The sequence below is a fragment of the Mustela lutreola genome, chromosome 14 (genome assembly GCF_030435805.1).
Source record: "Mustela lutreola isolate mMusLut2 chromosome 14, mMusLut2.pri, whole genome shotgun sequence".
In the NCBI taxonomy this organism is placed as follows: Eukaryota; Metazoa; Chordata; class Mammalia; order Carnivora; family Mustelidae; genus Mustela; species Mustela lutreola.
In genome coordinates, this window is record NC_081303.1 from 30,714,688 (window position 1) to 30,727,485 (window position 12,798).

Sequence of the window (12,798 nt, forward strand, 5' to 3'; positions counted from 1 at the left end):
TTACTATAGGGATTTCAGTATACATATTGAACTTTTCACACTACTTAAATTCAGTATTTTGCCACCTCAAGTGAAATATGGGAACCTTGCCATCATACAGATTTTTCTTTTCACTGTGTTATGTAGTCGTCATATATCTACATGCATTGAAAAGTTCCTACAGATGGCGTTAACACTGTATGCTGTATGTCTGTATCCTCCCCCCCTCCTCCTTTCTCTCCTCCTTCCCCCCTTTTTCTTCTTATAAAGATTTTATTTATTTATTAGAGAGAGAGAGAGAGAGATTGAGAATGGAGCAGGAAGGAGTAAAGAGAGAGGAGCAGAGGGAAAGAGAGAAGCAGACTCCTCCTGAGCAGGGAGCATGACATGGGCTTTAATCCCTGGGATCATGACCTGAGCCAAAGGCAGACCCTTAACTGACTGAGCCACCCAAGCACCCCTCACCTTCTTTAAAGTAGTGAAATTCCTCCCTTCTCCAACCCATTATCTTCATCTGTTACGGACTTCATTTCTTGCCTAGCACCTGATATTTAAGGTGAAGTGCTTTGCACATAGTACCCACTCAAGAAATAATTGGCTGAATGAATGAAACATGCAGATTAAAAGGGCCAAATGCAAAGGTATCAATGTTATTTTAATGATATAACAAATGGGGCTGTAGAAGTGGGTGATGTGCTGTTGTCTTTTTATATATTGTTTCCAAATTTTCTGTAATAAGCATGTGTTACTTTTATAAACTGAAAACAAAGAATTTTAAAAAGAAGAACTTGTCTTTCTAATGGTTTTGTTGAGTTTAATTTCCTTAGGTTTCATATACTATTTTTTGGTGATTAGTTTTGCATGTGTTCTTTTTCATTTTATTTAAAATATTTAGAAGTTATTAGATAGTTTAGATAGTTAAAAGCCGCATAGAATCACAAAAGTATTTATTTTCTTTATATTATACTTTTGTAGTGTCTTAATTTTTCTAGTTTTCTGAGTTGTAGCTATTATTAGTAATTTGAAGAGCAGATTTTCTGGCTAAATAGTAAATTATGTGGTATGGAATATAGGTGTGTATAGAATATGGATTATGGAGCTCCTTTCTGTTATATATTTTTAAAGATACTATTTATTTATTTGAAGAGAGAGAGAGATCACAAATAGGCAGGCAGAGAGAGAGGGGGAAGCAGGTTCCTCACCAAGCAGAGAGCCTGATGCGGGGCTCTCCCCCAGGACCCTGAGTTCATGACCCTAGCCGAAGGCAGAGGCTTAACCCACTGAGCCACCCTGGTGCCCCTTACTGTTATATTTTTAAAGATTATCTAGGGAAGGAGAAATTCAACCTGGTGTTTGAAACACCTGGTATTTGAGTCATTAATTGAGGTAACTATTAGTCATTTAACTCTTGCTTTTCCCATGATGTTAACAATACTGGCTTTATAAAAGGTTAATTTCATTGAAAGTATAAGCCTTGTTTTTTTTTAAGCTCTTAGTAATTCAGAGACAGTCTTTCTCTAAGGTTACGTTGTAATTTTGTTTCAACTTTATAAAACACTGTTTCAGTCCTGGTATATTACAATACAATGGAAACATCCATTATGGACCTGAAACCTAGCACAGTGGCTAGTACATAGTAGGTGCTTATTAAATATTGATCAATGAGTGTTCTTAGAAATACTTTTTTTAATAAAAAGATTTTATTGTTTTTTGAGAGAGAGTAAAGCAGGGGTGAGAGGCAGAGGGAGAAGGAGAAGCAGACTTCCTGCTGAGCAGGGAGCCTGATGGGGGACTTGATCCCAGGACCATGCGGTAATGACCTGAGCCAAAGGCAGATGCTCAGCTGACTGAGCCACCCAGGCACCAAGTTAGAAGCATTCTTGTGTTAGTTTTGTAGATAATACCACTGAATAATTTAGTGTACTATTTGCAGATTTACTAGTTTAATTCTCAACAAAGTACTCTCATCTCAGATTTTTACATTTTATTTAACTTTGTTCCTATATATTAGTAAAGATTTGCTTTTTCAAGTGTTAACATTCAGAAATTTTCAACACTGTCATGACATGTTTTTATTTTTCAAAAATTTTATTTTTATTTTGTTTAAGTTTATTTATTTTATTTTGTTTAAGTTTATTTAAGTAATCTCTACATCCAGTGTGAGTTCAAACTCACCACCTGAAATCAAGATGGCTCTTTTGGGGCACCTGGACGGCATAGGCAGTTTAGTGTCAGACTCTTGGTTTCAGCTCGGGTCATGGTCTTCGGACCTTGTCTGTCAGTCAGGGTTATGAGATAAAAGCCCTGCCTCCAGCTCCACACTCCACGAGTAGCATGGAGTCTGCTTGAGATTTCCTCTCCCTCTGCCCCTCCTGCTCATGCTCGCTCTTTCTCCAATGGATAAATAGATCTTTTAAAAAAAAAAAAAAAAGTCACATGCTTTTCCAGCTGAGCCAGCCAGGTGCCCCTAAAATTTTATTTATTTTTTAAATTGAGATATAATTGACACACAATGTTGCATTAGTTTCAGTGATTGAACAAATTTATATGCTATGCTGTGCTCCCCGCAAGTATAGTTATCTGTCACCACAGATAGCACTGTGTGCTATCACAGTGCCATTGATTGTATTCCCTACACTATAGCTTTCATCCCCGTGACTTACTTATTCCATAACTGGAAACCTTTGTCAGCCGCCCATCTCCCCAACCCCCTTCTCTTCTGACAGCCATCATTCTCTGTATTTATGGGTCTGTTTCTGCTTTTTGTTTTATTTGTTTGTTTCCTTTTTTAGATTCCACATTTAAATGAAATCATATGATATTTGTCTTAGTCTGAAAATTTCACTTAATGTAATACCCTCTAGGTCTATCTGTGTTGTCTCAATCATGCTGTATTTTTTTTTTTAAGATTTTAAAAATTTATTTGCCAGAGATCACAAGTAGGCAGAGCAGCAGGCGGGGGTGGGGGTGGGGATGCAGGCCCCCCACTTTGCAGAGAGCCCGCTGCAGGGCTTGATCGCAGGATCCTGAGATCATGACCTGAGCCGGAGGCAGAGGCTTATTAACCCACTGAGCCACCCAGGTGCCCCTTTATGCCATATTTTTAACTGTATTAATCTGTAGAGCCAAAATGTTAGTGAAGGCAGTTATTTCCTGGCTTCTGTGCTCATGAATCAGATTGTAACTATTTCTTTGACTTTGGAGTTGTGGTTACTTGAACTAATTTAAGGGACACAAAAGATGAGTCTCCTTAGGGCGTTTCCTCTTTTAAAAGTATATTTGGTATTTTATTGTAAACAGGTTTTCTCCAAGGAAACTTTTCTCTACAGCTTACATCATCATCCATTTAGGAACAAAATCCCATCTATATATACTGATCCCTACATATTTTATTATTTGTTACTCTTATGTGTGTTGGTTTTTATTTTACTTATTTTTTTCTTTTCCTTCAAAACATTCCCAGAGGTTCTTCTGAATAACCCTGTTGTGACTCAGTCTTTGCTGATTACTAGACATTTTCCTTTAGGTTACTCTCCACCCACTTTGGGACTTGTAAATGCCTACCCTCCTATTGGTTCCCTGTGGCCACTGAATACATGAGTAAATGCCACATGCATGTGGTATGGCTTGTCAGGGAGTGGAATTCTAAGACTTCCTCTACATAGAACAGTTTAACTTTTGTGCTTCTGGTCAGAAGAATGGTCCTTGGAACAGTCCTGCTTTCACCTAATAGTTATGACAGGGATCAGGACACGTCTTCGCTTTGCTGCCTGTGTAGTAGTGAGGCCTCAGACACTGCTGTACCCAACTTGACAGGTATGGTTCAGAGGTGATAGCTTGGGTGGGGTGTGAATATTCACAGTAATCAAGCGTGAATGGAGATTTCAGAAAAATTCTCTCTACTGTTAACTGTCCTCATTGGCAGGGAAGTTTTATGTGCTTTGTTTCTGGTATTTCATAGGTAGGGTCTCAGTAAGTACTTACTGAAAGAAAGAATAGTGAATAATATGTAATATTTTGTGATGTTCAGATATGTCTTGCTTGATATGAAGAACTTAAGCTATACTGAGAGCTGCTGAATGATTTATCCATCTACCTTACATAGTTGTTAAAAGAGATATTAAAAAGTAGTAGCTTCTTAGAGAATAAGCAATCAGATAAAGTGGAATTCTGGCAAGATACAGATTTGTAAATGCTTGGAAATAAATGCCTCAAGTGAAAAATGTTTGTATTTAATTCTCCAGTTACTTTCCTGATGAATTTCTAATTAAAATGATAAAAGTTATTGAATGACTAATTGGTAAAAGTGTTTTTTAATAAAATTAAACATTAAATTTAGGAATTGTCTCTGAATTTGAGTCTGAGTCTTTGTTTTTTTTCTTTAAAGATTTTATTTATTTATTTGACAGACAGAGATCACAAGTAGGCAGAGAGGCAGGCAGAGAGAGAGAGAGAGAGGGAAGCAGGCTTCCTGCGGTGCAGAGAGCCTGATGTGGGGCTCGATCCCAGGACCCTGAGATCATGACCTGAGCCGAAGGCAGCAGCCCAAACCACTGAGACACCCAGGTGCCCCTTGAGTCTGAGTCTTATTCTGGATTTTAACTTCTTTAATCCTGATAATTTACTTTGTACAAACTGCTCTTTCTGTGTTTTTGCCTTATTTTTATTGTCTTCAGCAAGTCTTTCAGATAAAAGTAATAAAATTACCTCTACTTAATAGTCATATTTCTTCTAGCTGGGTCCTGTGTTGCATCGGTGAAAATCAAGTCTATTGTCTCATCTTAAGTCCATGATTACCTCGGTAATAGTGATTAAATGAAAGATCAACCCGCTAAGGCACCTAATATATAGTAGTCACTTCACATTGTTTTTAAAAAAAACAAAAACAAAAACAAAAACAAAAAACCAGAAACCCATTCCCAGCTTTCCCGCTTGGATTTGTGAGGGCACAGTGCATCTGAATCTTCCAGCTGTGTCTGTTTTAAGCCGACAAGTAAAGTGGCATAGACTAGACCCACTGAATAACATGGTGACATTTACTTGCCTTTCCTATGGATTTTTTGTTTGTTTGTTTGTTTGTTTTTGCCCTTATTCCTTAGCTTGTTCTCCTGCATTTAGTTCTTTAACTCTTCATGATTTAATACATGTTCATTCTTGGTCTTAGGAAAATGTTAGGATGTTTTTTGTCTTCAGAACATTTTTCCTTTTGTTTGGTGCTAGCGGATAGGATGGTGTTTAAGTGGATATCCTGTGCAGACGGATTGTACAGGAAATTGACCCTTAGTTCTATGAGAACAAAAGCATGAGTGGGAAGAAAGAAGAAAGGAAGGAAGTAAGATTTTTTTTTTAAAGATTTTATTTATTTATTTGACAGAGATCACAAGTAGGCAGAGAGGCAGGCAGAGAGAGGAGGAAGCAGGCTCCCTGCTGAGCAGAGAGCCCGATGTGGGGCTCGATCCCAGGACCCTGGGATCATGACCTGAGCCGAAAGCAGAGGCTTTAACCCACTGAGCCACCCAGGCGCCCCAGGAAGTACGATTTTTGACTTGACCAAAAAGATCACAGAAGCAGAGATGGGAAGAAGGGGAGTGAGAAATGAAAAGGATTGTTTTCCAAGTCATGGTTCTTTTAGTACTTTGGCTTCAAAGTACTATGCACAGTATTGTTTGGCCTATAATAATCTTTTCATGTTTACATAAAATTGTGCTCATTGCCTTTTGTTTGTTTTTTAAGATTTTATTTACTTATTTGACACAGAGAGAAATCACAAGTAGGCAGAGAGGCAGGTAGAGAGAGAGTGGGGGAAGCAGGCTCCCTGCTGAGCAGAAAGCCCAACGTGGGGCTCGATCCTAGGACCCTGAGACCATGACCCAAGCCAAAGGTTTAACCTACTGAGCCACCCAGGTGCCCCTGCCTTTTTTCAAGTAATGTGGTTTTTAAGCTGAACTTGCCTTTAACAAACCTTCTTTGAGCTGATGGAGCTTGTCTCCAGTACAGATGAGTCACATGTTGTAGACATGTCCTTACGCGTTGACAGCCTGCCAGCTATCTCATCAGTGCACAGATCCTGCTCATCTAATTTAAATGCTTTCTCTTCTTTGAAACCTTTTGTGATCCAGAGTTTTGTTTTCTATCCTGTTCTCTCATAGCACCATAGCATGTGAATATAACACTACACATGATTCATTATTCAACAAATGTTTTTTGAGAGACTCTTACATACATGCACTATTCTGGGTGCTTGGAATTTATCAGTGAACAAAGCAGGCAAAAATCCTTATCTTCATAAAATCGATATTCTAGTTGGGGGGAGTTAGGTAATATACATGAATATAATAAGTAAATTATATTCTTTGCGGTAGTAAGAGCTATGGAGAGAAATAGGGAAGGAGACGTGGGGGGAGGTGGGAGTGTTGTCAGGAATAGCCACATTTTAAAATAGGGTAGTCAGAGAATGCTATACCAGGAGGGACACACTTGAGTGAAGTGTCATGTGAATGTCTTGGGGAAGGAATGTTTTAGAAGAAATAGCCAGTACAAACGTCTTGAGGCAGGAGCGTGCCTCCCTTGTTCAGGTAATGGCAGGGAGGCCAGTATCCAGAATGAGGTAAACCCGCGGAGGAGTATAGACAAATATGGGCAAGACAAGTTGTGAAGAGCCTTGCAGGCTCTCGCAAGCCTTTGGCTTTTTACTCTCTGGTAGGGAACCATCAAAGAGTTTGAGCAGAGGAGTAACATGATCTGACTTAAGCTTTATAAATTGGCTGGTGTGTTGAGAATAGACAGAGAACAAGGGCTAGAAGTGTGGAAATCAAGAGTGTGGTGAAACCCAGGAGAGAGATGATGGTGGTAACAGGGTAATAGTGGTGAAGGGCGTGAGAAATGAATAGATCCTGGGTATGTTTTTGAAAGCAATGCCAATAAGGTTTCCTTACGGATTAGATGTAGTATGTGAGTGCAGAAAAGGAGTCCTGAGGGGCACCTGCGTAGCTCAGTCAGTTAAGTGGCTGCTTTCAGCTCAGGTCATGATCCCAGGATCCTGGGATTGAGCCCTATGTCAAACTCTGCTCAGTGGAGAGCCTGCTTCTCCCTTTCCCTCTTTTGGCCGCTCTGCCTACTTGTGATCTCTGTCAGATAAATAAATAAAATCTTAAAAAAAAAAAAGTCCTGAGTGATTCTAAGGATTTTACTTTTGGTCCCCACCCCCAGCTATATTGATACAATGGACATTTTGCGTAAGTTTAAGGTGTACAGTGTGTTGATTTGATACTTAGGTATTTCATAATGATTACCACTGCAGCATTAGCTAATACCTGTATCACATCACATAATTACTTCTTTTTTTTGTGGTAAGAACATTTAATATCTACTCTGCCAATTTCCAAGTAGATAATACAGTATTATTAACTATAATCACTGTGGTATATGTTAGATGCCCAGAACTTACTCATCTTATAGCTAGCTTTTAAAAAATAAATTGTATATTTATTTTTCTTAAGAAATTATTTTATTATGTTCAATTAGCTAACATAAAATATATCATTAGGTTTTAAAATTTTTTTAATTTTATTTATTTGACACAGAGAGACATCACAAGTAGGCAGAAAGGCTGGCAGAGAGAGAGGGGGAAGCAGGCTCCCTGCTGAGCAGAGAGCCCGATGCAGGGCTCGATCTCAGGACCCTTAGATCATGAACTGAGCCGAAGGCAGAGGCTTAACCCACTGAGCCACCCAGGTGCCACCATTAGTTTTTTGTTTTTTTTTTTTTTAAGATTTTATTTTTCAGAGAGAGAGAGAGAGAGGCAGACAGAGGGAGAAACAGGCTCCCTGTGAGCAAGAAACCCAGTGTGGGACTCGATTCCAGGACCTTGGGACCATGACCCCAGCCAAAGGCAGATGCTTAACCAACTGGCCATCCAGACATCCCTTATAGCAAGAAGTTTGTATTTAAACTTCACGGTTTTTGGCCTGAGCAGCTGAGAAGAGGAAATTGCTGTTAAGTGAGATATAGGGAATTGTGGGAGAGAAGCAGATTTGGGGACAGAACAGAGAGAGTTTTTTTCTAAGTCTAAATAGTGTTATTAGTGATTTATAATTTTTATATTTGGAAACTCAGATTGATGACATATAGTAGATGTTCTCTAAAATTATTAGATTTGTAAACCTTAAAGTTTTCATATATTGGGTTTCACAAGGTATAATTGTATGACGTTGCTGGTTTTGGTCTGCTAGGATTTAAGAGTTGGCTTCAGTATCTGCTTAATTATTGTTTCTAACTTTGTCAATGATAGTAGAGAAGTTCTTATTACCCTTGATTTTTGTTCCTTGTATAGCCTTAAACAAGGGGGACTTCTGTTGCAAAAGAGGAAAATGTTCTTGAACTGTTTGATAATCATTAAACAGGGTAATAATCACAAAACATTATAATGTTAAACACCATCATTGACAAGAAACATTTATTAATGAGGATCATGTGATACTCAGTATAGAATCTAATATATATTACAAATATTCTCTATACTTTTTGGCAGTCTTTTTTTTTTTCATTTTAATAAAAGATTGGCATTTTGTAGTCTCATGGAAATTTTGCTACTAGAGTGGATATTTTCTCAAGCATAAGGAAAAACAGTACATGTGACTTGTTTGGAGGTTGTTTCATAGAATATGGTGTTTTGTTTGGTAAGCCTAATTGGTTACCTTAATACATAATACAGCTGTTTCCATTCCTTGTAACTGCATTTAAACAAGGAGCATCTGATTCACATTAGCTTTTCAGGGCATCTGGGCATACCTTCAGATTTGTTTTAATAATTTTTTTTTTTAAAGATTTTGTTTATTTGGCAAAGACAGGGAAAAAGCACGGGGAGTGGGAGAGGGAGAAGAAGCAGGCTTTCCGCTGAGCAGGGAGCCTGATGTAGGGTTTGATCCCAGTTCCCTGGGATCATGACCTGAGCCAAAGGCAGGCGCTTAACGACTGAGCCACCCAGGCGCCCCAGTCATAATATTCTTAATGTGAAACAAAATTTAATTAGCTCTGAAACTGTAAAGATACATTCTGTTTAAGAGGAGGAAGGAATGTGATGAAGTGACCTCTAAACCGATTAGGAAAATTATGATCCATCCTACCGCAGGAATGTCTGTAGACTGTTATGAAGCCATTTTTAAAACAAGTTAATTCTGTTTTAAGATTAAAATACATCTGAGTGTTACAAAATGAGGAGATGTGAGCCAGTCAAAAGACGGGTGGGTTGAGATCCCATTCCATGTAGCCAGGACTACGTGAGCAAAGGCACAAAAAAGCAGGAAGCATCATGGTGTGTGTTAAAGTTTAGAATTTGAAATTTGGAGGGGGGAAGGTAACCTGGAGAAGCAGGTAGAGACCTGACCATAAAAGACCTTGAAGGCAATTAAAGAGATTTTAGCTTGATGGTGAACTATTCAAGAATTTTAAAAAGAGTGACCTGGTCAAATTTTTGTTTTAAATAGATCACTTTGCCAGCTGTGTGGAGGATGGCTTTGAGGGAGACAAGACTGGAGGCAGTAGTCCAGGTGAGAGATGGTGGGGGTCTGATCTGCGGTGTTGGCAGTAGAGATGGAGAGGAGGGTGTGGGTTTGAAAAGAAGTGAAACCACAGATTCAAGGTTTTTCTTCTTCAGGTGTAGTAAAGTCAATTTTAAATTAAAAATGAGTGCAGGGAGGAGAGAGAGAGATGATAGTAAAGTGTTACATCACAGTGGGTAGTTGGAGAGTGGCAGAGAGCCACTATAAACAGTTCCTGTGATCAAGAAGATCATTGCTGAAGGCATGGTGTATTTTTTGTGTAAATGACCTGAACTGCAAAAAGCAGGTGATCTTTATAGGGATCACCTGTTTGTGTAGTGTGACTAGGAACCCATAAAGCCTCGAGGTAAAAAAAGAATTAGGTCTTAGAAGGCTTCAACATTACACATTGTAGATACTCAAATGGCTATTGCTGGTGATATTTTCTAGAGCTGTCAATTAAGTTCTCAAAATATTTTAAAAAATGTACCACCTAGGAAAAGAAAATAAGGTAAAAACTTTTTAAAAACAACAGTTGGAAGCTGTTATATTATACACCGTGCATAGTAATGCAAAGGTATTTTGTAGTGCCAAGAATATTTGTATTAAGCCAAAACATTTTTCTGTTGTTTAACAGATAATTTTAGTATTTTTGGTTTTTTCTGGAAGCACTGTTTCTATAATTTTTCTGTATGTACACAGAGGATCCGGATTTATGAAATATGTACATATTTCTTAAAGTTTCTGTTACCTTTTCCACAACTTGTTTTGTGTGGAGAGAGTCAGTGAAGAAGGGTAGTTTGGGAGGATTTTTAAAAACAATTTAAAATCACCACCACCACAAAGTAGCCTATATGTTTTATAAAATGAATTGCCATGTTTTTGAGTGTGGGGTTCTCCCCCCCTCCATTTTGAGAAACCCTGCTTTTTCTGTTTATTTCTGATTCTGGTTTGAGTGCATATGAATCACAGCTGAATGCTCCTTTGTGATCTCTTCTCTGTCTTGTTGCGTTTTCAACAAGTAGACTTCTCTCATGTTTAGGAGACGGTGCCATTTACTCATTCTTCATGGCTCCATATTATACAGTTCTTTTCCGGCCTGGAGCCATCAGTATACACATGCCAGCAGCTAAAATACTGTGTATGTACTGAATTAAATGAACTTAATTTAACCGTTGAACTTACTGTGAATTCCTTTCTCTGTTTGTCTTTCAGAAGCCTTGCACCGCCCCTATAGTTGTGATGTTGAACCCCAGGCACTGAATGAAGCCATCCGGTGGAGCTCCAAGGAGAACTTACTTGGAGCCACTGAGAGCGACCCTAATCTCTTTGTTGCACTTTACGATTTCGTAGCCAGTGGTGATAACACACTCAGCATCACTAAAGGTGAGCTTCACTTTCCAGTTTTCATGTGGTTAAGAAATAAAGGGGTCTGTTCTAGATTCTGCCTCTGACCAAAATTAGGTGATTTGGGCCCCAATACTTTAGGGTTCATTGTCTTGGTTTGGTTTTGTTTTTTAAAAAACCTGTGTCTCCTTTATCTGTCCTGTTAAGGGTAAGAGGAGATAAAGAACTTTAGAAAAAGCACCACACGGTCTATACTAAACTTTTCTCACTCTCAGGATTCAATTCTCTCTGTAATAGGCCAGCATTCATCTTATATGGCGGTAAGGTTCACTGTACATCCCTTCTAATGAAACCATGGCTAACATGAGTCGTTCTGCCAGAGCCGCTGCTACTTGGAGTGCTGTCCCTGGGCTGACTGCCTGTCTGAGAACCTTTCGTTACCAGTCCTCATTGTTAAGATATAGAACTTGTTCCCAATACGTAAATGAACTAATCACTAGGTATACTACTTATTTTGTTTAGAGACATTTTCTTTTTTTGGGGGAGCAGGACTTGCAACAAGAAGAAAGTAGTCTAGTGATTCCATATGCTAGTGCAAGTGTCCTGTCACATTGTGGACCTGCTTCAAGTAGCACTGGCGGAGACCATCTCTCATCTCTGTTTAAGTGCCTTACTGAAAGGGATCATAGGAAAGGTTTCTGTTGTAGTAATACTCTCAAGAGAACAGTAGTTTATTTTGGTAGAAAATTCTTATAAAAGGGAGGATTAAAAATATGACCAAGTAAAATCATTCAATATTAGTGTTTCTGAACAACGATAGAGAATGTGGAACTTTTATGAGAAAGAGCGTCTGGCTGGCTCAGTTGGTAGAATGTGTGACTCTTGATCTTGGGGTCATGAGTTTGAACTCCTCATTGGGTGTAGAAATTACTTAAAAAAAAAAAAAAAAGGAGGGGCGCCTGGGTGGCTCAGTGGGTTAAGGCCTCTGCCTTCGGCTCAGGTCATAATCCCAGGGTCCTGGGATCGAGCCCCGCATCGAGCCCCGCATCGGGCTCTCTGCTCAGCAGGGAGCCTGCTTCCCTTCCTCTCTCTGCCTGCCTCTCTGCCTACTTGTGATCTCTGTCTGTCGAATAAATAAGTAAAATCTTTAAAAAATAAATAAATAAAAACTTTAAAAAAAAAGGAATGAAAGAAAGAAAGAGGCATGGACCATTCTCATTGTGTCCTTGGATTGGAATGCTAATCTGCCCAAGTTTGTTCTTTTGAACCTATGAAAGCCTCCTCCTGGAAAGAACATATTTCAGGATAACTTTTTAAAAAGATTTTATTTATTTATTTGTCAGTGAGAGAGAGAGAGAGAGAGATCACAAGCAGGAGGAACGATAGGCAGAGGGAGAAGCAGGCTCCCTGCTGAGCAAGGACCCCCCCCCCCCCATACGGGGCTTGATCCCAAGACTTTGGGATCATAACCCCAGCCGAACAAAGGCAGATGCTTAGCCAACTGAGCCACCCAGGCGTCCCAAGGATAATTTTTTTTTTATTAAATATTTTGTTTATTTATTTGGCAGAGAGAGAGGGAGCACAAGCAGGGGGAGTGGCAGGCAGAGGCAGAAGCAGGTTCCCTGCTGAGCAAGAAGCCCAATATGGAACATGATCCCAGGACTCTGGGATCATGACCTGAACTGAAGGCAGACACTTAAGGACTGAGCCACCCAGGCGCCCCTCAGGATAATTTTTGACTTAAATGAAATTGTGCTTTAGGTGATAATTTGTCAGACATATGCCTTTTATTTATAAGGTTCAGAATGAGGTAATAAATGGGAGTGAATATACCAGATTAAGATAGGCCTCCATTCAGGGATTGTTACCCTTTTATAAAATTTTTATGTGCTTCTATTTTTTAAGTCCAGAGCAGAAACCTGTAACTCAAACT

General features: G+C 39.1%; 1 protein-coding gene across 4 annotated transcripts in view; it reads left to right on the forward strand.

Annotated features, from left to right (window-relative positions):
* ABL2 (ABL proto-oncogene 2, non-receptor tyrosine kinase) overlaps positions 1 to 12,798 on the forward strand; it is a 120,297-nt gene that overhangs the window by 81,948 nt on the left and 25,551 nt on the right. For 2 of the 4 annotated variants that reach the window (XM_059145607.1, XM_059145609.1), the window contains exons 2-3: positions 9,465 to 9,527; positions 10,734 to 10,904. In XM_059145607.1, the coding sequence (XP_059001590.1) occupies positions 9,465 to 9,527; positions 10,734 to 10,904 (234 nt within the window). The remainder of the gene's footprint in view (positions 1 to 9,464; positions 9,528 to 10,733; positions 10,905 to 12,798) is intronic. The other 2 variants (XM_059145608.1, XM_059145610.1) reach the window with 1 other exon arrangement.